Source organism: Balearica regulorum, chromosome 3 (assembly GCF_011004875.1).
Source record: "Balearica regulorum gibbericeps isolate bBalReg1 chromosome 3, bBalReg1.pri, whole genome shotgun sequence".
Classification (NCBI taxonomy): Eukaryota; Metazoa; Chordata; class Aves; order Gruiformes; family Gruidae; genus Balearica; species Balearica regulorum.
The window spans coordinates 80,313,917-80,339,561 of record NC_046186.1 but is presented as its reverse complement, the minus strand read 5'-3'; the positions used below and the strand labels follow the sequence as shown (position 1 = coordinate 80,339,561).

The 25,645-nt window shown below is 40.3% G+C and overlaps 1 protein-coding gene across 4 annotated transcripts in view; it reads right to left on the bottom strand.

The window, feature by feature from the left end:
- Positions 1-22,605, bottom strand: part of FAM120B (family with sequence similarity 120 member B) — a 54,748-nt gene extending 32,143 nt beyond the window's left edge. For 3 of the 4 annotated variants that reach the window (XM_075748631.1, XM_075748630.1, XM_075748629.1), the window contains exons 1-5: positions 22,551-22,605; positions 18,154-19,199; positions 14,727-14,907; positions 8,517-8,612; positions 2,478-2,650 (exon numbers count right to left, since the gene is read on the bottom strand). In XM_075748631.1, coding sequence (XP_075604746.1) covers positions 2,478-2,650; positions 8,517-8,612; positions 14,727-14,907; positions 18,154-19,199; positions 22,551-22,593 — 1,539 coding nt within the window. In that variant the 5' untranslated portion in view covers positions 22,594-22,605. The remainder of the gene's footprint in view (positions 1-2,477; positions 2,651-8,516; positions 8,613-14,726; positions 14,908-18,153; positions 19,200-22,550) is intronic. The other variant, XM_075748633.1, reaches the window with a different exon arrangement.
- Positions 22,606-25,645: the final 3,040 nt, after the last annotated feature.

Below are 25,645 nucleotides of genomic sequence, written 5' to 3'. Positions count from 1 at the left end.
AAAGTGACTTCCATCTACAAAACAATTCTTAATACTTGAACAATTTCGTCCTAAGTAAGTCAAAGATTGCCTGCAAGTACAACAGCAAGGAAATGTCCCTAACAGAGTAGATCAACCAAAATGCTTATGAATATCAAAGCACTTCTTTAGAGAAATATTTTATTCAGTAACTGAACTTGGTGAGTTATCACACTTTCATTGTCAGATTTCTTCCAAAACTGTTAAGAGTTTGAAACAGAAATTTCCCTTTTCTTTTGAGGCCTCACAGTTTGATACTCAAACTCACTCACTCCTTTCCCCAACTTTAAAGACAGACCTATTATTTTGCAATTTTTTTCACTATTTTTGTTCTTAATTTGGAGGATATTTGAAAAGCATCCTCACTGAAAAGATTGCTCTTCAAATCGACACTTTCTTTGCATATTTAAGATTTGCCTATTGGAAATTTTTTCTCACTTTAAAAAAATGCGTCTGAAGTTTTCATTAAATACTTGCATGTATTTTAAGGAAGTCAGGTGGGTTGATCAGTATGCTGGTTCCTGCAAAAACCTAGGTTTTAGTCTAGATTAAATTATAAATAATGAAATTTTTAAGAAGTTTATTTCTCCCTCATATGACCTGAAGGAAAGGATGTTAGCCTGCTTCAAGGCAACCTACAATTGCTCAACTTAAGTGACCTTTGGGGTAACAATCCACCTTCTCTCTCTAATACAAATGTAAGGCTAAAGTGTACAGACAAGAATTAGGTCACAGTGAGACAAGTATTGTTTTCTCAGCTATAAAACAAATGGAAGCATTATGGCCAGCTCAAAGCACAGCTGCTGACACTCTTGGTCTCATGTTTTTCTCTTGAACATCTGAAGAAAACAAATGGACAATATCAGAGAACTAACCAAAGTTTAGAACAGCTCAGCAATGAAAAACATTGTCATCCAAATCAGTTCTGTAGTCTGGTTCCAGGGTAGATTTTATCAGTGCAACTCAGAGGGCAGAAGAAAATCAGGAAAATGGGACAGGTGTTGAAAAACTGGCACTGCCATGAAAAACCTTCCATCAAACTAAGCCCTTTGCATGATCTCCCCCACTATTATTCTTGTTGAAAACAGGAGCTGCAACACTGTTTTCATCTCTGTTTTTAACATTAGCCATTGGATAATAAGTTTTGAAAACCATATCCCTAACATATTTTTTTCCCATTAACATGATGTGATCAAGACTCAGTAAATCCATATTTCTGTAGGTGTTCTGTCCTGTTACCCCTCTTAATCCCATTAAAAAAACTCCTTCTCAAATAACTTAGTAATCATGCTATGAAAGGATGCACAGGATAGCACAATAAATAAATGAAACAGGGAAAATAAATAAATGAAAATGTGATTTCATATCCAAATATGTTAAAAGCTAAGTACATGATATGTACCTTGCTGAATCGAAACTGCAAGGCATGAAATGATGTTTAATGAGTTTCATCTTCAAGAAAATTTCCATTTCTATTCTGCTATACAAAAATTAAAGAAAAAAAAGAGCTATATGGATCATTTGTGTAATTCTCCTATGTACTTCCTCAATGCATTATCTAAGTTTGAGCAAACACGTATGAAGAAAAAAGAAAGGAAAAGTCAGGGAGAACTTGTTTTCATGTGTCACACACCAGTATAAATCTGTTACTGAGAAAAGCGAAGTCTGAAAAAGCAAAAGATAAAATGCAGTTCAGTGTAAGTAAAAGTGCATCAGAGCCTATCAGATCAGATAAAGGTATTATAATTTTCTCATCCTCAGAGAGGAAGATCTGCTTGTGAGATCAGTATTTGAAAGGTGGCAAGTACAGACAATATATGAAATACCTAAGAGAAATGTAAATAATGAAGCAATATTGCATTTAATCTTGTGTTCCTTTTTATTCCAATTAAGGTAGTCTGCAGGCTGCCAAATGTTTGGAATTATAACAGAACTGCTACCTAATGATCCCCAATTATTCAGAATTTAATGAGAAGCGCCATAACCTCAACTCTGGCCTGAAACTGAGTAGACTGACACAATGGTGTGAAAAAGTAGTGAGAGCTGACTAAATATTTATATTGTCTGTTTGCACAGCCTGCATAGTCACCTGAGGGAATGTCTTCCTGTGAGACAAAAAGGGAACACAAAAAGAGAAGCTTTAATTTGCAACCAGGTCCCAAAAAGCAGAGGAAATCCCTCAGTTTATACTCCCTCTGGTAAACTGCCCAAGGGGCTTTGTCATGGGCACGTGAGAATTATGATTAACTACTAAAAACACCCAAGTGTTTCTTGAACAGGATGATGCATGTTAAATGGAGTCATTAAAAATACTGTAATGCAGTACTATTATATTTGATCAACTATGCCTACAGTAAAGATTAAGAGAAAAATCCAGCATAGGCTAGCAAGAAAGAGTTTATTAGTCAATCACATCTATCAGGACTGGCAGATGAAGAAAAAGCAACTGTCCCAGTTACCTGCATTATAAGATAGGCCAGCAAGCAGCAGAATGCTGCAACAGGTGCTTCTAGAGCTTGGAGCTCCTCCATCCCGTCCTGAAGGTGAAAGCATGCCAGAAATGTACTATACCGTTGCCTTTCCACATCAGGTCCTTTGGCAAACCACAGTGTTTTCAAATTAGGTGTTCCACCTACAAAAGAAATCCATTATTTTATCTTGGCAGCAACAAGATAAAACATGCCTACCTCATTACAATCTGAAAGGAAACAACCGATCTGCTCTCGGCACTTGCAAGGACCACAGATTTGAAAATAAAATGTATTTGACAAAACTTGGCATTTGAAAAAAAAAAATTAACAAAAAAAATTAAGGTCTGTAATTTAAACAAATTGTATTGAATGCAGGCATTGTTAAGCAGAGTGGACTGAATTCAATTGTTACAAAAATATAGACAACTTTGAGACAGCAGGCTTTTACCCTCTGCAGGAACAAAGTTTGCCTATGAGTGTGTCCTTTCCCTTGGAGATCCACAGCATTAAATGAGATTAGCTTCATCATAAAATAGTGATTCAGCAGAAAATAACCGTATCTGTTTCTCCTCTCTCTTCCCCAGAGCTAGTGCATCAGGGGTCCTTGAAGGACACTCACATTACCTCTCTTATAATCAGCTGTTTTAATGAACAAACAGGTCACCCATGCCATTTGCTGGCAAACATGCATTCTCCACAAAACACCGTGCTGGTACGACTCCTCTGCAGTAGGCTCCAGTTTGGGAACAAAAACCAAGGCTATCTGGTATTTTGCACTCCTTAGGCTACTGTATGAAATGCTGTTGCAAACACACATAAAAGAACTGTCATGAGTTATGTATAATGTATCTTTTCAGACTTTCTATAGTATCATTCACCCAGGTCTCTAAATCCTTAATATTCACCCCATGTTGCCATCTCCCAACTTATGACACATGTGAACTAATGTAAAATTTGCTCCCCATTTAAATTATACTTAATCCATTATCAAAATAAACACTAATGGATGTGAAATAACAGAATAGCTCACTGGTTATGCCCAAGAATCCCAATTAAATGCAGAATCCTCCTATAAACTACTGCTGCTTCTGTAGTTAAATAAAATGAGGTGTGAATTTTAAATGTGGAGTAATTAAGCTACATTTGGTAACACCTTTTCCTTTTTTGTGTGACATGCAGCAGCTGTAGTCCAGTTAGGAACACTTGGTGATAATAAATGGTTAAAGTGACAAGGTGCTGAAATCTACATAGACGATGTTTATTTAGCCAAGAAAGCCCATTAACCAAATGGTACTAATTCTTTGGAGAGGGGGAAACTAGAAGAGAAGTTAGTATTTTCTTTCTTCATCTCCCTGATGGATGTTTCTTTTACTATTTTTAAGACTTACTCTCCCGTCAACAGTTTTAACTGTGTAAAGAACTACCATCATACAGTCTGTAAGTTTCTAACCTTATTTTGTAGTGAAATACATATATTAAGAAAAAAATACCAGTTGCTTGATTTGAGTTAGAAATGCAGGTTAGTGATAACACAAATACTGGCAGTGAGTGGGTCAGTACAGACAGCAAATAAGACTCAGATTACTGGTTTTGATACTGGTAATTACTGCCTTAAGAAAAAAAAAAAAAAAAAAAAAAAGAACAGCAGAGACTGACTTCCAGGAAGAAAAGTAAATATAACATGCATAAAACCAAAACAAAGCCAACTTCTCCTACCAAGGCTAAGCAACCTTAATGTGTGGGCTAAACAACCTTAATGTGAGAGACAATTTTTACATGGGTAAACTCAAATAGTTTTGATGGCTTGTGCTTTCCAGAAGGTTCCCAATCAGCTGCATATGAAGGGACATGCCAAGAATCAGTTAAAGGAAAGTACTCTTTCCATCTGTACAGTTTTTTTAACATTAATTGCATCCAGGGGTATACCTAATAATAGAAATCCTTCTTTCTTCAGAGTAAAACCATGAACTACATCAATAATCAAGATTACATATCTATATTGAGAGAGCTCAACAAAAAATTCAAGACATCTCTTCCATAAACAGTTTCTTATACTTTCAGAAACAACATCTACTTGTGCCTGGGAAAAAGAGGTAGTGATGAATTATGAGTTATTTACTCTGGGAAAGAAAACTTGATGCTATCGCCTTTTGGAACATACCAAAAAAGCGTTATTTTTCTGAGAGGATCTCTTCTACAAGTAATTAAATTCAATGTAATACCCAAGAGCAAGCCATTACATTAACCCTTAAATGAAAGATAAGTAAAACAAAGAAACAAATACACTGAAGTTTAATGGCTCTCCAATCATGCGTAGTCAACAAAAGATCCAAGATTCATATACAGTAGATCCTCAAAACTGTTCTTTGTTCTAGTTACATCCTCACTACATACTTTACATCAATCAGAAAACATTTCTGAAAGAGATATATTTACTTGGATAGGGAGGAGAAATCTTTTACTTTCTGAACACATCTAAGTATTTACTAAATTAACCTAAAAAACCCAAACCTGAGTAACAAAAGGGAAACGGAATAAAACATACTTACATATACATAATCAATACATCTTTACTGTAAAGATTAGTCATGAGAAAATTATCTGTCCTACTGGGGTCATACGAACCACAAGTTCCTATGAATTACAGAGAGATATTCAAACACTGCATATGCTTATGGTTATTCTCAACATGCACAAAACTGTGTGAAAACTGTATAAGGCTTATACAAAGGTGATCTTCACATTTATACCAACTTAAAACATCATCATTGTGTATATCGATATAAATGTATAAAATTAACTGTTCATGTATATTTGAAGTAATGGTTATTGAAATTTCATTTTATAACACCAGTAATAGAACTTTAACACTTCATTGTTTTACATTTTCATGTAGATACTGAGCAATAAAAACAAGTTTATAAAAATGTACTTGCTAGGAACATTCAACATTAACTTGTCAAAAACTGTGGCCAATTTTAAAGATGCCATAAACCCAAATGACAATTAAATCTGACTATGAAAGCAGCATTCCAGAGAGAGCATTTTTACAATAAGCATATTCACGACATATTCCTGTAAGATGCAATGATTAGAATACTGAAAGTACATCCAAACTCCTGTGGTATGAAGCTACAACATCCTACACTTTTTCAGAAATAAAATGAAAAGCAGAATCGGTACATTTCCACCAAAGACTTTAAAACTTCCTCTGTTCCATAAACTGCACACATATCAAATAGATCCGCTATGTTCACAAGATATGGATGTTAAACAATATTTTTTTGGAACACAGATCTTCTAAAAAAATTAATTTCTCAGAGACTTTTTTATCAATTTAAGTGCTGCTCTGTCAATGTGTGGGAAACATCATGATCACATGCATTCAACTGAAAGGAAACATTCCAGAAGGGAGAAAGAGAGAGAATGCAAGCAAGCAGAGATGCTAATTCAGAAGATTGTCTCTCAAGAAAAATACATATACGTAATACACAATATATTTTAAATATATTTTAAGCTGTTATCTCACAGCCTGTAGGATTTGATACTTTGTTTAAAAAAAAAAAAAAGCTAACATTCAAACTATCACCTGCAAGCTTTTCAGATGCAAGATCATTCTGTTGTTTTATACACACACAAAAAATGTGTGGGAAATCTACTTTTTTTTTTAAGATCAATGTAAAACTTCAGATATTTACAGTTATGTGCATTACAGTTCAAAGTTCATATCAAATATTCTCTCTTCAGACTTTTTAATCTAAATCAAATTCAATAGAGTCAGGATTTCCCACATATTCTCAGTATACTTCTAAAGTAGTTGTGATGATGAGATTGTTATTTTCTTCCAAAAAAGATAAAACAAAGAACCTTCCCAGATTAATTGCACCTGTGATTTTTCAAATAGTTTCTCGTAAGGTTTTTTCTCTTTTTGAGTAACCAGATCTTGATTGACAGCTTTGAACTCTAACTTCCTATAACAACTTCTTTAAATTTAGCTCTAAATATGATCCCTGTCTGAAAAATGTGATGCGCTGTGGAGAACCTTATTTGGTGAATTAGAAAGTCACGCTGTGGAAAATAAAAGATGCATGAGCGAATGTAAGGCATACAAATATGGACTGCAAAAATTTTAGAAAAATATTTGTTCGCTGAAGGAATGACAACAGAGCACTAAAAATAAACACTAGAAGTCCTCCTCCCCTTTTTTAATAGTCTGCCTGAACAGCCTTTCATTACTGAGTTAGTAAAGATTATGGCTGAGAAGATGCTGTTTTTATAAACTCCTCTTATGTGGTTGCTATAAACAAACAAACATAGTGATTTTAAATCCTGTTTATTGTCAACATGAAGGTGGGTTCAATGTTTGCAGAGCAGTAGAACCAGAGTACCTGAGATTAAGTGGATTCCTCTCCAGGAAGGGAGGAAGGTACTATACTATCTGGGAAGGAAAATTTCACAACAATAAATACAGTATATTTGCCATGCAAACTGAAATGTAACTACATAGTTATGGTTTATACTTCCTTGAGTTTTGTTTGCTTGTTTTACAAATGCATGTTCCCAGACCATTGTATGCTGAAATAAAACAGTTGTACAGGACAGATCAATCAATTTTTACCCTGCATATTCATATATTCATATCAATTTCACAGCAATTTCATGCTATCATCAAGTCAATTAGATAATGACTCTCCTAATATTGTATCAGGGGTATCGGACAGTGAAACTAAATGAAACCTTGTTTGTACTTCGTCTGTATAACTCATTTCTTTCCAAACAGTTCCTTTCAAATGGATTTTGAAAAGGCGAATATGTAAAAAGCAACTGTTTTTCTGTCATCCTTGAATTTGAAGACTCTCATTAAATATACAAGTTTCAAATATGAAGATAAATGTACAATCTTAGGATACCTTAAAAGATAATTTACTATAACCCTAGAAAATTAAAAACAAGTAGGTTCTAAAGCAATCCCTAACCAACAAAAAAAAAGTGCATGCATTTCAACTTCTGAATCTGGATTTAGACCAGTCAGAACGAGGACTGCTACAGAAAGTTCTGGGTACTGAGGGAAGAAGCGCTGGTAATTACTCTCAAAAAGTTGAGTAGATAATAATTTTTCTTAACAAGTGTCAATGGTATTGTATATCAATGTAACTAATTCATTTCATATGAAAGACAAAAAACTCTGAGCTCCTGATCCACACGACAGCATATTACTAGACAGAGAGAGAGCTGTGAGAGTAAAGACAGAGGGGTTATGACTACAATAGCATGGACAAATGAACAATTAGAACAATTTTCCCTCTGAAATAACAGAATTGATACAGTACTGTTTACTTCCTATCCTGAACTTGTATTGCATGAAACAATTTAGTGATAAAGAGACGAGTGACATATACGGTGCCCAATCTTTTCACTAAAGTGTACGATACTTCCTCGTAAATGTAACACATTCCTCATAACACTAATTTCACTAAGAGTGTTCATGAATATGTCCTTTACCAAAGGACAGAAGATAAAAACACACAAAACACTTGATGCTTAAGACAGTAGAAACAGCTTCACAGAAAAAGATAGCCTAATTTTTTTTTTTACTGAAAGCTGGATTCTCCTTTTGGGTTGTCACAAGTGATCTAAAAATGACCCTTTTTTATATTCTCCACCAGTTTCATTAACACATTCTCTCAAACAGCTTAATAGAAGAATTGTAATATGACCCTATATACCACTTATCCTGGTCTCAGAGCAGTATTTAGAACCTCTGAGAAACAGTTTGCGCTTTAGAACTGATGTTTGAATTAGCACTGGGTTTAACAAGACGTAGTAATAACCTATACCTCAAAGCTGAATCCTATTATAATTACACAGGGTAATTAAAAGCAATTACAGGCATGCAGCATTTCTACTTTAGCTTGTTCTCCCCACAGTCGTTTTGGATTCCATATCAAACATGTGATGATGTATTGTCTAACCTGATTTGAGTGATATCATTATTTCGGTTCAGATTTAAACACATTTTTATTCTACCTGGAATAGAAGGTTTTACAGGTTGTATCAGCTCTGGCTGCTGGAGAGGATTTCCAAAATACACAAACCACTCTTTTACCAAAGGATAGGCTCCACCTAAAAAAGACAGAATTGGATCAGTAAGTCAATGCAAGTATCGACACTAGTGTAAAAGTTGGAAGCAGTGGTGATCAGGATTCTAAAGTAATAGAAGTCACTTCATAATGACTTGTTTTCTGAGCTTCTTTAAAACCAAACCAAACCAAGAAAAATTAGTTTTAGTGTCTTTATGACAAATCATCAGAACAAATGAAGAGAGTTTGAATTATGTACTATAAACATGAGTTTGGAGTTGGGAACAGCAGCCAAAAATGTAAGTACAAGAGTCTGTGGAAAGCATTCTAAAAGGGCTCTCAGCCAATTTTAGGCCTTCCCATTCCAAGCCAGTTCAGGAAGCTGTGGAGGCATCTGGCATAGCTTAGGGACCTACATGAGCTACCTCAGTCTCTCAGGGCTGTCACACTGCCACATATACAGGCATTCATTAATATGATTCTCCTCCCAACTTGCCCTGACATTTCCTGTGTCAGTGTTTGAGACAAAATCTTTATAAGGAGGCCTTGATGGCTATTTGAAAGCTGATAGCAATGGAGTCATTCCACCGTCAGATGCAGAGCTTTTACAGCCCATTGTTCTAGACTTTTTATCTAGTATAAAGGAATTGTTTATGCATAATAGCTCAAGTGGCTTCCTACCCCCTAACCTCAACTCTGCCCTGCCTCCCAGTAAAGACTAGGGTGCCTCTTAAATTAAAAGTTTCACTACTTGAGCTGTGCATCTAACTACTTGACACTTAAAAAAAATGTACCCTCAGAAAAAAATCAAGCATTTAAGAATTTTTGAAATGCAGTCTATCCAATTTCCAATAGTCAGCTCATAATCATTCCAATGCAATTCTTCATAAAAAAAGCCTAGAATCATTAACGTTGTTATAAATGGTGCTTCTGCATTCTATTCAGATTTTGCTTGTGGTAACCACGCTACAGTGCCCTAAATTTCCACTCTCTGTAGTCTGGTAAACAGTATGAAGTAAACAGATTTAGCTAGTCCTGGGCACTTGGAACAGTGTTTTAAATCTTTTCCAGGCAAATCTCAAAGCTTTTTTTTTTTCCTTCCCGTGTCCCTTTCCAGATTCACAGAATTGCATCTCTAATTCCTTCCAGCTCCCACCCAGTGCTGAAGCCACTGTTCTTAAAAATTCCTGCCTTTTATCATCAATTCCAATCACCCTGCACTTTTCTGCACAAGTATTTCTGATGCCTCATTATGAACTCTAATAAAAAACTTCACCTAGTTTAAAACAAACAAGCACAATCTCTCCAACACTCTCCTTCCCTTTCCTCCACCAGCCCAAAAGGTTTGGTCACCTTAGTTTCCTGATCTCGTTCATAGCTCAATGCTGCAAATGACTGTTGGCATGAATGAACGAGCAGTGTGCTATGGTGCAAAGCCAGAAATTCCTCAGATGGAGTTCTAGTGTCAGGGATAAGAGAGGGGGGGAAAGAACACGACAAAAGCTGTTTTACAGCCTTGCTGCTTCTTCCGTCCTTACCCATGGATCTGCAGCACAAACTCCTTATAAAGGTGAGGGACTGAAGAACCAACAGCTGGACTACAAGGGACAGCATTACACCTGGCTTCCCATGCTTCACTGTTCAAAAACTGATGACATTAAGAATAAAATGAAAAATATCTACACTGGTGGGAAAAAAAAAAAGCCTTAAACTGCATTCCAGTAGCTGAATAGTCTCAAACCTTGTTTATAAATCAAGATAAGTGCTATTTCATGAACAAACCCCTCCAATTTAATGTCCCAAAGTCACTTTCAGAAACATCTTGATGTTTTAGCAATCTGTTTTAAGATTTATTACGTAAATTACTCTGCTTTATTCAATCTATTCAGCTCGCTCAGCCTCCCAAATTTTAGCCTGGCTTCTTAAGGAAGCAAGCCTAATACAATTTGGACATCTGTCCTTCTTACAATTAATTCACAGATGCACTGCTCTGTTTCAACTAAATCTGACAGAGAAGTTTCAAATGTATTAAATTCCTAAATATTTTGTGAAACCAGTGACTCAGCTGACAGGGATCCTGTTAGGGCACCAATTGAAAGGAAGGCAGGAAAGTCAAGTTTCCTGTTGCATCTGAACGCTCTGGATGGCAAATCAATACACAAGTAGCCATGCAAGAACTAGAGCTGCATAAAAAGGTAAGTGGGATTTGGGGAGAGCAGGAGGCAATAGGTAACATACTTGAGAACACCATATATTGCAGGAGGGAATTGTCAAGGACATGGGGAGAAGTCAGGAGGATGCTAGGAAGAAGCACAGAAACATAAAAGCTTTGCTGAGGGGAAGCTAGTGGGAAGAGTTGCTCTTTATGAATTCCACAACTCACAGAACAACTTATCAAAATGTCTCTCAATTCTAAATGCCAGTGAAATACTATTTTTACATCACCCATTGAGCTCAAGCACAGTAAAAAGAGAAGTCAATAGGAAACCTCTAGTTTTGTTCTTCTAATATACGCAAATGTTGGTACAGGACATAGCACTGCATCAGCTGAGTGCTTTTCACTATTGTTATATTACTGTTCACATAAGTAGCCAAATAAATATAGCTGAAAGCAAGGTCCTGCAAACTGACAGCAGATTAACATACCAAGAACAAAATGGAGACATGATTACTAAATGCCAACCCTCCCTGCATGGAAATATCTCTGGAAAAAAGCAGTAATTTTTTCAAACTTCTTTCCCCACAATGCACATACAGAATATCACCAGTGAAATTAAAAAAATAGCAGTTCCTTTGTTTAAATAGATTCTGAACAACCTGTGGAAGCACCACTTAAGCAGCCTAAGGAAAATTTCAACTATGTGCAAAACACCAAAACATGAGACAGTTGGAAACGCTGTTATGTGTGCTCCTGTACACCTGCAACAATGCCAGCCCTCCTGAGTGGTCACTGGTGATTAAGTGGCAAAAATTCTGCTAACGGATTGGTTTTGACAGCGTCAAAGCGAGGGTCAGTCTGGTTTGCTAATGTTAGAACTGGGAGCGATGCCAGGACTTCCAGGAGCTGGCCATGGGCTTAGGCTACATTACATAAGCTCCTAATTGCCAACAGCCATGCAGGTGCAGGTATTTCCATGGGCTGCGCTAGTGCCAAAACCTGCCAGCTTTGTTCTGAACTCTTCGTACACAAAAGAAAGAGTTTGGCTGGCCTATCAAGGTGCATTATTTACCGTTATTTTCCCCTCCTTCTTTAATTTTTCCAATAGTACTGTTTTTCTAGGGAAGATACTAAAAGTTGACAATTTATATATCACTAGATGCAATATACCACGTAATGATCAGAAATAGCTCATAATCATAAAGATACTTTAAAAATACATAGGCAACAAATGCCACACTATCAGGATCACCATCAACCCCTTATTTATTTTTGTAGGGTCAAAAATAAAGCTGTGACTCCAGCAACATTTCCATGAGTAAAGGTACGTACATGCTACCATATATAAAAGTTTACCAAAGGCACAGATAGTTTCATGAGCAATTCTTTCAGCAGCACTGCTAACTTTTACAGGCGACCACCGATTTGCTCATTCCCACTCCCTGCCATTCCCTCGGGCTGTTTCACCACAGCTGTTTGTGGCTACACAGAGTCAGATGGGGAAACAGAACCAGGTTAGTTACCTGACTGCAAGAAAGGGAGGGATGAGAGAGGGGGGATATTTTCAGTTTCTGGGACTAGGCTGCCACACAGCTGCACGAACAGCTGCACCAGCACAACTGAAAGGTTGTACAGGGACTGAAATGAGTGACCATGCAAGAGAATTACTTAAACTGGCACTGACAGCAAAAGAAATGCTTATCGCACTATGGCTTCAGGCAAAGTGGCATGGTCTAGGCGGGTGATTTCAAAGGATATGACAACATCCAGCTCCTATGGATTCTTGGGTCTCCTAAGAAATTGAGCACCCTTGGAAATCTCAACCTAGACATTCAAAAGTAACAGTTTCTTGTTTCAGCATAGAGGAAACAGTTTACATTATTTTTTAACTTGTTCTTACTACAACTGTAACTGCTGCTTTTACTAGATGTTGGCTGCTCTGCTATCCTTATTTAACAGTAAATAAGCAGATTTGCAAACTGCAAAGATGTCAGTTTCCAACACAGGAATCTTGTAATTGAGGGATCTTAAGGAATAAAAAAGAGGATCACTAACACATGCATCTCCACTGCAAACTAGAACACTGTGTAGAGTTAGCCAAGTTATCTTCAAATGAGCTACATCAGCAACTGTATCACAATGGCAGCAAACTCCACATGGACTAATTTAATTGGTTGACTCCTTCTGAGAAGCTCCTTTTTAATGCTATCCAAAGTAATTGCACATTATACTATAACCTGCATGCAGTGTAGGTTACTTCTTCCCATCCTACCCCTCATCAAATTACAAAAACCAGTCAACTTGACCTCATCTGAGGGAAACTGGCGAAGGATTCTACTTACTTTGCAAAGAACAAAACTTCCTAGTAGGTCTAGAAGCAAATTCATAAAAAATAATCCTGACGTTTACTTATGAATTCCCATACAGACTGATTAATGATCTACACTCTTGGAAGCAACTATACACTGGAGTAAAAAAGCAACCCATGAACTACAAGGAAGTGACATGGTTAAAACAGTTAAGAGGTAGATACACACACTAAAAATGTAGATTTAATATGGGTGCCCATGCAGACACACTCTACCTACCTTTCTGGAAGGGTTAAGGATTGAGGGATAATTTAGAAAATTATCTCTAGAATTTGAAGCATGAACTGAGAACAAATAATACATGTTATCTGTGGTTTTATTCTAAAATCACTTTCTTAAAAGAAGACCTCTTTCAGGTTCGAATTTCATTTACAATAAGATTCTAAATTAATGTTTCTGTATTTCAATTCTAATCTTCTTCATCTGAGTACTACAAACACTGCAACACAAATGCAAATGTGCCTACTACCCTGCCATTTCACAGCAACAATTGTTAATTAGAAGTTTTGGTCTGGGTGTTTCTGAAAACATCAGTGAATATCCTGCTGCTTAGAGGAATAAACAAAACCCAACCAAGTTGTAATTGTCTACAAAATTTAGAGGCAGTAGGCCGAAAAATGAAAAATGACAGATGTGCATGATTACTGCTGAGATTTTTGTTACTCTCTCCAAATGACTATATAAACTCTGATTCAGTTTTTCCTATTTTTTTTCCCTATTATGGCACAACTTCAACCTCTAGTTGCTGAAGGAAGTCATGTACTTAATTACCTTTCTGTGCCTTTCTAAGCACATAGTTTGAATATTAGGTTTGATGGCAGTGCACTTTCATCAATAAAATGTAAAGTGATTACCAAGGAGAAATCAACATGTTAGAAAGAACAAAAGTTCAGTACATTTTTAATTTTCAACTCACTGCCTAAAAGACACTGTAAAGATAACTTTTAACTAATGGAAGTCTTAAGAACATAAAATTTGTCCAAGGATGTGAATAAAGAATTCTCTGTCCTGTTACAACAGAAGAATGGAAGCACAGATATATATACGTGCCACAGAATCTGTTTATACCACTGGATAAAGAATCAGATTTTCTTGCACTTTGATGAAAGAACTAATAATCACTGGCATGGCTACTTGCATTTGTATTACTGCAGTAAGTATATTTGACTATCTACTGTTCTTAAAATTGCAGACTTAAAATCAACAGAAGGTAAACTGTAACAGTGCATTACTGTTTTGCAGAAGTGTATTACAACTCACTAATTCATCAGGAGCTACACTTATCAAAGCAACATGAGGTTTCACATCCTCTCAAACTTTTAAAATCCTCTAAATGTCATTCTTTTGCTCAATCTTTTGATCATTAACAACTTTCAAAACTTCCCATTTAACAAGGAAAAGAAACCAAATTTTAAAAATCTCTTTAAAAGCACTGAAATTGAACAGCATGTAGAAAAACTGCAATTTCATTGTCACATTTTCTCTTGATTCCTTAAGAAGTACACTTTGGCTGCTCACAGTTTTTATCCTAAATGCCATGCTGATATAGCCACTGAAACAATGAATTCAAGATTTCTATTTCAAAATTGAAAGTATGTTTGAATAATGATGTAAGTAGTTTAATCCTTACCTTTTCCAGATTCCAACAAGACAGAATAAATATGCTGACGAGCAGGGCGGTAGATAAGTGCTTGTCCAGGAATCTCTGTATCACATTCATCTTCCAAAGAGTTGCTGCACTCAATCTCTCCATTACTCAGGATATTGAAGATTGTATAATTTTCTGATTGGATATGCTGTTCTTTAGCTAACTGTTTGTTTAAAGAAAGAAGGCGGCATTATCTCCAAAATTCAAAAGGATCGCAAAGTAACAAAGTGTATTCACTGTTCAAGAAAATAGTACTTTCAGTACTTACAGTGGAAATGGAGGGAATGGCCAGGGAGGGAACAAGTGCTTTTTCAAATAACACCAGTATAGTATATTTTCAGACTATTATCTATCTTTTTGTGGACAGGAATCCCCAGGAAACCCATCAATGCCTTTCTTAGCCCCTCCTCAAATTCTTAAAACTTGGGGTTTTTAATGACAGTTTTTTTAGAGCGTAATTATTCTTAAAATTGATTCTGAATTCAGACAGAAAAATAAGCAGCCGTCCTTAAGTCACCTGAAAACGTATCTTCCCTCCTTTAATAGTGAATGAAGGCATGGCAAAACCCAAATTTTTAATCTTATTGCAAGATGAACTATATAAGATGGCTCCATTTCTTTCCCAAGCTGACTTTGCATAGTTTACATTGTGGTGAAATTAGAATACTTAACTTCACCGCACTTCACCCAAGAAAAGAAACACAATCTACTCTAGTGAGGAAAACCAGGTCTGCAGGCTGTTGCTGAAAAGCAGAATCACAGTATCACCCAGGCTGCATATTAACCACACACTGTATGCAAATACTTCTGGCTACAGCAGCTGGCTACAAGCAGCCTCAGTACCAACAGGGACCACTGGTCTGGAGCAGCTTAGATGCAAAAGCAACAGGGCTGCCCTCAGGCAGCACAGAATTTCAACCACTTACACTTGTAGCCTGGACTGGCCAAGTGCAGAGCCAGACAGACTTTCTACTTCACAACCTCAGATCAAAACTATGGGGGTGCTCAAACAGCTGAGCAGAGTCAATTATTTCTGTGGGGTGCCACTAATAAATTCTCCTGGATCCATGCTGCCTGGTGAGCAGGCACTGGAGTTTCTGGGCTCTGCATTCCCTCCATTTGTCATGCTATCTGTATTATTTGGGTTGTGCCATTCACACAGTTACCACCTCTTTCACTGGGAACTACCAGATCACTGGCCATAGCCAAATCCAACATTTCTGTGGAATTCCAGTATCTGCAAACCTGGGAACTCAGCAGGTTAAAGCAGCAGTCAATCACTGGGTCGTTACTGATCAAAACTAATTCTTCTGAAATGTCCTACTTTCAGAAGAAATTCTCACATGCGCATAAAATCAATGACAGGCTTCTGTGTACAATGCCAATCAACAAAGTATTTTCTGATAGCAATACATTAATGGTTGCCCAGGAGGAAATACTTCAGTATTCCTAATATACGTTAGCAATGTAATTCCCCAAATCTACTTTTGTATAAAACAAAGAATTAAGTATTTCTAAGCATGATTTGAAAGAAGCATTGAACTATTTCATACAAACCACTGTCACAAATGAGATAATTTGAAAATTCTAGTTTCTTGCAATTTGCAAGAAAATACTTGAAAAGAATACAAGCTGATTTCAAAAGTATTGCTGTATTCAATGCTGTATCTTGAAAAATACTTCTGATTTACACCTACAGTCAGCTAGAAAGTTATGCTCTTCTTTTCTGAGAGAAGCAGCAACATGAGGCTGTCCTCAAGGCTGGAACTGAGCTGTGCATTTCATTTACGTGCAGTTCAGATTATGTGCAAGGTAAGCAGAACTACATAGGGGTTTCAAAACATGAAGCAAAGCATACACATTACATATACAAATATTTAAACACCTGTAACAAAAACAAAAGACAAGTTAACATGTCTACAACTTTGTAATCTCCTTGGCCCAGGGACTGGTTTAACATAGGATTTATGCATCAACAGTGAGGCATTCTTCAATGGAGTTTCTAAACATTATTATTTTATTACAGCAGTAGCTCAGCATGATGCAAGAGAACTGCAACCCTTCAAATGAAAGTTCTAGCCAAGAAATAATGACTGCTTGTCATAAAGACCGCATGGTACATTCTGTTAAGAAGCAAGGGTATTACCACTATTGTCCTGGCCATAATCCAACCTAGATAATTACATTCTGGCTATTTTTTCCTTGCACTTCAAGCATAAACAGTATTTTTCAACACTTTATTAGGATGTAGGGTTGTTGTTTCTTTTAAATAATGTCTTCTATTTAACTACTACAGTCAAAAGTTACATGTATTGTATCTATGTGTGGTTAATTAAAACCCTGAAATATCTCTCAGTTTAGCTGAGATGAGCATTGCATAGGTTACAATGTAGTTTTTAAATATCTGAGAGTCTTTTTAGAAAATGTAAATTATAGGATTACTCTAGAGTAATATGAGGAAACAGAAAAATATTTCTCAAGAAAATGCTCAAGATAAGTAAGAGACAGACAAAAAAACCCAACCCTCTCTATTTCAAGTCTATAGGTACCTAACAAAATAGAGAGTAACAGATGGCTAATATAGGGTCTAAAATACACTACCTTGTATAGACTTTTTTTTAAATTAAATCTCAATATGTTAATTGCCATGAATTTACAGAATTATACTCTAGACTTACTACTATTGTATAAATTCTGATGCAAGGTAGCTCAGTTTTCTATTCGCTAGGCTACCCTAGCTAACACATCCAATCTCTCAGAGTGACCCAACCTGACTGTACCATTTCTCACCCCAACACCAGTGCATCTCTGCCCATGTGGGAAGCCACAAGTGAAACTTGCTAGTGCAGCCCTGCCTTTTAAGGATTAACAAGCCACTCAAAGTGCTTTTGGTTCCTTCAGGGACAATGAATCTGAAGGATAATTAACCTGATTCAAAAATCACAAAATACAGATTTATAGGATGCTTCCTCATCTCCTCCACAGGAGCAATTTCAACTTCTGCATTCTTAGCACAGCTCCCTTTGATACCTTGACTGCATGTGCCAGGCACAGCCAAGCTGACCACTAACCAGCTGTAGCTGACTTGTGGGTTCTCAAAGTAAAAAGCAAGCCATGACATTGTGCAATACATGGGAAGTACATCTCTACGCCCAGCTATAGGCCTATACAGGAGCTGCTTCCCATTATTTGACCTGCCTGACGCTTCAGAAAGAGAGGAACCACTTTTAATTAAATGTGCTGCATCTGCCCTCGTTGTGATGCATGTAATAGTCCTAACCATGGCTGTACAGACAAAAGATTCTGCTCAAGCAAATTTAAATCAATAGGTCCGGTGTACTCCTTACCAACTTCCACTACGTAGTCATAGCAATAAAGTGACCATTAAACTTTAAAAAACCCAAGGTACCTGAAAGATTTCCTTATCTTGACACACAGTTGTCTGGTGCTGATGGGAGAACATTTCGCAACTTGTTATGTTGGGAGGAATCCATGGAGACTGCTGCCCAGGCAAAAGATAGGACTCCACTCCTCTGTAAAGTAATGTCTTGTCTGATCCCAACGGTAGCATCTCTTCCAAGTGTTTTAGGCTGCTGTATGAGCATGGAACTTTAGAGATGTAATTTGCTACAGCTAGAAGTATATTTGTTCTTCTGTTGTAGCTGTTATTCTTGTGGGGACTGGTGACTAAACATTTATGCCAAAAGCCTTCCAACAAGCTTTCCGGAACAACATCATTGCCAAGCAAGCAAGCAAAGAGAGGGAGGTGTGTCAAACTAAGGCCCAAGGCACGGCAAAGATCTTCTCGAGAGTACATAACAGTTACTAGTGTGTCCAAACGGAGCTTCTCAATAGAAAAGTAGGGGCATGTATTATAGATGAGGTAGTCGCTATCTTGCCCGAGAATTCCTATGCAGTTCTGTTGCAAACCATATGCAGCCACCTCAAAGTCTGCCTCTTGCAATGTGCATACTGTTTTTTGACCAAGCGACTTCAGGGCAAAACGTGTAAAAGTAGGCAAAGCTGAAGGAACAACGAACATTCCTCTCCCTGGTTGCTTCCTGTGAGTCTTGATAAACTGAAATATTCTGGCTATTTCCTTGTTATTCTGCAACCTTCGTTTGATCCACTCATCTCTCTTTTTATCTTCTACCACTCCGTCAAAGTAAAACACCAACTTGATGCCAGCTGCCATAAAAGCTTTAATAAAATCCTCTAAAATGGCAAGGTACTCTCGCCACTGGCCACCGCACACCCAGGATTCTGGTGTGTACCAGTATCTAACACAACTCATGGCATCTACTACGATAACAGGTGGGAAATCAGGATGATCGATGCGATGGTTTTCAGCCATTTCTCTCAGATCTACCATTCTGCATGCATCAGGGCAAACTCTTGCCACAAATCCCTGCAAACCTTTAATGCCCATGGCTGATCTCTGAAACTCACGGCAATCTGAAAGAAATAAAAACAAGATTCTAAAATGCAATACTGGGGAACATAATGAAATTCTACAATCAAAAAAAAAAAAAAATTGCAGCTTGGAAACTGAACTGTTATTTTTCTGCTTTTGCTGATAGCTTGTTGTGTTGTTCTGGCCTTTAAACAGTTTGAACAAGTTTTCTTCCCATTAACTAACTGGACATAAGTGCCCATTCACTGGGCCTTCCACTTCTGCTTTTTATACCAGTGAAAACTGTAAATATCAAAAGGTTTTCATAAATATGACTTTAAAAATTTCAGATTGATAGCGTAAAATATAGAAAAGTACACATTGCTAGAAAAACAAGTATAGACATAATTAAAAGCTTTATAACAGTGTACAACACTGTTATAATTAATGGTTTGATTTTTCCACTAAAAATATATGGATCTCTTTAATTGAGGTCAGTGAATAACTTTGGAAATCAGTCTTGTACCTTGACTGTACTAAGATGGTAACTTGGCTCAGTTACCATCTGAGTTTATAGACAGTAGTCCATTGATATGGCACCAGTTGCAATACCTCTACTTCTACAATGGTTTTGGTAGTATCAGTTCTGCTTTGAATCAGAAATTCAATCCATTTTACCAACCTGTGATTTGAAGATATAATTTTCAAGACCTATTTAAAGAATTGGAGGTTTACCTGTATTTTGTGAAACTACAAATCTATCATTAATAGTGAAGTTAATACATTAAATGGGATTTCTAACATGCACAGCAATTTTGAACTAATCTATTTTAAAAGACACAGATGGAAGCATTAGCTAGACATAAAATAATTAAAAATGGAATAAGCCTATTTTCAGTTTAGGAAATACCAAAAGATCAAAGAGAGTCTCTGAATTCCGTGGCAGAACTTAATACCATGCCAAATGATCCAATTGACACGTTCCGTAGAGAGAGAGTTGTGAGATAAAAATTAAAACTATTGATTACCTCCATTTTTATTTCTAGAAATCTCAATGCAAAGAAGTTTGGCACAACGTCTATGACAGATGTGCTCTTTCCTCTACTAAAGCATCATTCCTCTACCACAGCAACATTTTATTTTTAAGGACTTTCCAATGAAAACTGGAGGTAACAAGGTCCATCAAGCTTTGTTTTCTTTATTCTCAGAAAATCTGTTTTGGTTTTATTTTGATTTTACTCAAAAGTCAAATCCCTTCTCAGTTAAACAGTGAAGAAATTCACTATGTTTTAATTAAACAGGTACAATTTTTCCTGTTCTTCACACTGCTGATTTCTGACATTTCAGTTACAAACTGTCTCAGGAGTGTTACATTACAATACACATGCTTATGGTATACCAAAGAAAAAAAGGAAGTTGAACTCACAGAAGTATTTTGAATCGACAACTTTTAAAGCTACTCGAGTCTTTGGAGTTTAAATATCTAATACCCTCCAGGTACAGTTTTTGAATACCATCCTCTTTAATCATAGAATAGTTTGGGTTGGAAGGGACTTCTAAAGGTCACCTAGTGCAACGCACCTGCAATAAGCAGGGACCTTTTCAACTACATCGGGTTGCTCAGGGTCCCATCCAGCCTGACCTTGAATGTTTCCAGGGATGGGCATCTACCACCTCTCTGGGCAGCCTGTTCCAGTATTTCACCACCCTCGTCATAAAAAAATTATTCCTTACATAATGCAGTATGAAATACATACGAAATAAAGCTGAGAGTATACAGTAGACCTCATTGTTATAAAATCAGAAATAAATGCGTATGAAGCTGCTTCACTGCTGCACACAGATGCAAGCTAGGGCACTGCTCTCTCTATGATGCTACTTCCAGTGCTACGTGGGTGCCCTTCAGACTCCAGCCATTTGCTTTTCCAAGAAAGCTGTACCTCTAATTCCAAACAGTTTGAGCACTGGTGGGTTATTGGGTTTTATTACTTTCCATGGAGACCTAGCAATGGGTGCGAAGGTTGTCTTCTTTCAATCACTAACGCATGTGGTCAGACTAAATGATCTGAGGTCACAGACACAGTATGCCATGGGCAGGTCTTACTTCTGCAACACTGCACTGCGTCCAAGCAAGTTTTAGTTAGGATTCAGTACAGATTCTGTCCATAGTGGCTACACACCTAGAGCAAGAAGTGTAGTAAGCAACTTACCAGCTATACTGTACTGTAATAAATGGAAAGAAATGTTTTCGTACCTTCTCACACCTGCATTTGAAGCACTCCTCTTGCCTAACAATTTAAGCAAATCTATGAGACAAAGATTATCAGAAAAATTTCCACTACCAGTACTAGTTTAGCTTAAGCAATCACAAGTTCATACCCAAACATATAAGCAAGTACCTTGGCCACTACTAGCATTTTAATATTAGTATCAAACACATTCACTGAAACTATAAAAAAAAACTAGTTTATATTATGGCAACCATCCTGTTTCACTACTAAACAGTAACAGTCATGTTAAGGAAATTACTTTCTTATCCATCACAGCAGCAGAAAAGATAACAAGTAAAATCTCCTGACTCGAGAAATACTTTCACCAGAGGCACCCTAATAAAGCTGGCAGAATCAGGACTAAAATGTTTTATGTTGCAACGCTAAGTTTCCCAAGAGTGTAAAACATGCACATTCTGTGCAACGGACGAACAGTTTGAGGCTGGATGCTTATTTCTAAAGTTACTTGTGTGAAACTGAGATTTCAGGTTACCATAGGATCTCAACTGTACTACTTATCAAGTGCATGAATCTGCAGGGGAAAAGTTTTCTCCACAACCTGAAATAATCAAAACCCTTCCCCCCCCATTTTATGCAGACATAAAAATTGAGAGATAACCCCTACAACCACTGATGATACAACTGAACTTCACCTTGTCAGCAAACAACTACCACGATACAAATTTTATTATGCCCACAGTAACACACAGCATTGCAAAGTGTTGTTAGCAGCAATGTTCACAGCAACCACTCCAGCCCTCACGAGAGCCCTCTAGCCTTGGCCCACAGAGGGACAAACTCCTCCACTTCTGACGTGCAGCAGCGCACAGACAGACCCCCAGACCCCTCTCCCTTGAGGGGCCGGAGCCTGTCCCAGAGGCCGCAGGCAGGTGAAGGGCCGGCGGTATCTGCCCGCCGCTGAGGGGAGGGCTGAGGCCTGCACCGGGCGAGGTGCGAGGGCCGCTGCGCCCAGCTCCGGAAGGGACGAGCTTCTCCTTCGGGAGGCCGTGCGGCACCCGGGCCATGCTGCGAGCAAGCACCGGGGCTCCAGTCGCCCTCACCACCGACAAGACCCCGCCACCCCCGCGCAGCGTGGCCGTTAAACGGCCGCCCACCCCCTCCTAACGGCACCCCGGCACTGACCCGAGCCTGCGCTTCCGCTTCCCACAGGGGTGGGACTGCGCATGCGCCCGGGGCCCGGGCCGGGCCTGAGGGGACGAGGCTGGGGCTGTCACCGGGTCTGTCGTTGTCCCTGCCCGCCCCTAGCCCTGCCCGCTGGTAGCGCCGTCCCTGCCCGCCCTGCCGGGGACAGCCGGCTGCAGCGGGCCCCCTCTCATGACAGCGGCGGGGGGCGACGGGGGGCCGGGCTGGTTTGAACCGCGGCTGTCCCCGCCCGCGGCCTGGTGTCCCTCGGCTTTGTACGGCCACAATGGGGCCGGAGGGTCCATTGTGCCCCCGAACAAACCCAGCCGGGCCGGGGAGGGGGTGTGGGCAGATGAAAGCGTCGCGCACCGAAATTGCTTGAAAACCCCCAAGTCGTACATCGGAGATTTATGTCGCCCCTTGGCTGCGCGGCCTGTGGAGCGGCGCTGGCCTTGGGTAAACAAAGCGGCCCACGGCAGCCGGGCGGGCGGCTCTGGCAGGACCCGGCCCGGAGCGGGGAGGGAGCCGAGTTTGCTTTGCTTTGCTCGGCACTTACAGTGGAGGGGAGCCCCCGTTTCCCCGGGGTGCACCCTGGCGCCCAGCCCCGCATAACAGCCTGCCCGCAGGCGTGCCGGGAGCGCGACCCACTTCCACCCTGCTGGCAACAGGTGGGGACCTGAATAACTTCACATCTTTTCAGGGGGGAAAGGGGGACATGGGGGAGACGATGGGAGGATTAGATCAGATGTTATTGCTGGTGAAAAATTAAACAGGGCAGTACTCTGGGGAGCACAGATTAATATATTTGGTGACTCCGTGTGCACAAAGCCTCACCATTGTAGCCGTGTCTGAATGCCTGTGAATAGGATGGAGCATATGTGGCCTGTCACCGCAGGTGCCCACATCTGTTCGTCTCCGGGCAGATGCTCTCAGAAAAGGGGAGAGCATTTCCAAAAGCTCAGGCCCGCCCCATCCATACCCATCCTCTTTTCTCATAATCACCTTCTGCAGAGGAGTTTGTGCCCTCTTCTCCCTCCACCCCCCCCACCTTCCCTGCACAGAGAGAGATGGGGGAAAAAAAGAAAAATGATGCAAATTGGAAGTGGCTCAGAAAGCCCTGGAAACATATGATCCAACTCCCCCCCCCCCCCCCCCCCCAAAGTTTATTCGCAGCAGGTTTTGCACTGCAGCCAGCATTCAATGTGCAAGATGCGCACACCGTGCAAAGGGGGGTGCAGGCCACAAGGGGAACAGAAAAACCCTTCATGCATGAAATGCAGTGCAGTACCATACAGCGGCACGCTGTGCTGGCTGTCATAGGGGAAGAGCTGTCTGTGCGGCTGCTGTCTGGAGTGGTAGTTTGCAGCTACTATTTAGAGTTCTGGCTTAAGATGATGATTAATAAAACCAGGGAAAAGAGAAGAGGGGGTTTCCCTATGAGAACTGGTGAACGGAGCGAATATTGCTACTGAAGTTGGTACCAGAAGGGAATATCTCTAGCCATCCAGCAAAATCTCATAGCTGGAATTCAAAACAGTTTTTGAGAAGTGCTGTCACGTTTTTCATCCCATGTACATGATCTGAGCTCTATCGCTCCCCCTCCCTGCTCTGTGACACCCCACCAAGACAGGCCAGGCCTCTGTGCTACATGGGATTATATCGGGCTTGCCTGATGGGGTGGATGGCGTGCTGGGGCCAGAGTAAATCTCAGGATCACAGGATATTTTGGGTTGTAAGGGACCTCAGAAGGTCATCTAGTACAAACACAAATATGTGGTTTCTAGCGTTGCAGAGATTGTGAGTGTCCTTGGAGTTAAAGGGGGGCAAAGAGGCCAGTTCTCCAAATGTGAGGCAGAGCTGCTCCCCAGGGGGGCGTGGGCGGTGAGAGCATTTGAATCCCGCGCCCCGGCGCAGAGATGGGGGAGGCAGCGGGACCCATCCAGACAGGGCACCAATGGGAAAGTGCTGTCCCGGATCACGGGGAGCCCGAGGGCCCGGGGGAGAGCAAGGCAGGGGGAAGCCGCCTTCCCTCGGGCCCCTGATGTCCCCTCGTCCCCGGGAGGCCCTGCGGCTCAGCCTCCCAGGTGGGTGGTGCGTAGCCCTTCACTCTTCCCACTTTGGGAACAACGGCAGCTCAGGGACACGAGTGACCAATTTTATCCCTCGTAGTTTCCCACAAGCAAAGTCCCGTCGGAAGCAAGCCAGGGAGTAAACCCAAACAAACAAGTAGCGTAGGGGAGCAGGGCGGGGGGGGGGGGGGGGGGGGGGGTTGGGGGAGGCTCGCTTTCTCCTCATGTGCAATCAGTAAAACACATACAGGGGCCACTTCGGGATTTGCCCAGGGAAGGGTTGGAGAGCAGCTGGCTGCGGTAATCTCGCCGGGAGACAAAGGAATGCCCCGTCGGTCCCAGGATCACAGGTAAACACACAACCATTGTCATGAAAATGAGGGCCTAGGATAGGGCCGGAGCAGATGATTTGCGATTTGAAAAAGGGGGCTGGGGGGGGGGGGGGAGGGAAGGCCCAGAGCTGCTTATCTATCATCTGGCCTCGCTGTGTGCCAGCTGAGCCACGCGACTGCCCTTTCTTATTCTAATCAGCACATGCCTTTGCAACTTTGGGCTAACCTACACGCTAAACTTCTTAATCCCCTCCCCGCACACGGCAAGGGCGGCGGAGCGCCCCTGCGGCACCGCGGCACCTCCTCCGCGCCCCCGGCCGAGCCGCCTCGGGTCGGGGCGCCCGGCGACTGGGCCTCGGGCAGCGTCAGCACCCGGATCAGGCCGCCGAGCCCAGGGCCGGCGGGGGAACCAGAGCCGCGGCCCGGCGGCGTCCCGCCCGCGCTCCCCTCCCACTCCGCCCGGCCCGGCCTGGCCCGGGGGGACAGGTGAAGGGGGCGTGCGGGGAGGGCTGCGGCGGAGGGGCAGCCGCGCACACATACCTCCGTAGGGACTATAGACCTAATTAAAATATTATGCACACTCGGCTACACATAGCTCCACACGTACACGTCCCTCCGCCGACGCACCGTTCGCCATATGCCCGGAGCCCTCCGTCCCGGGAAAAATCCGGGTTGCGCGCCAGCGATGGCAGCG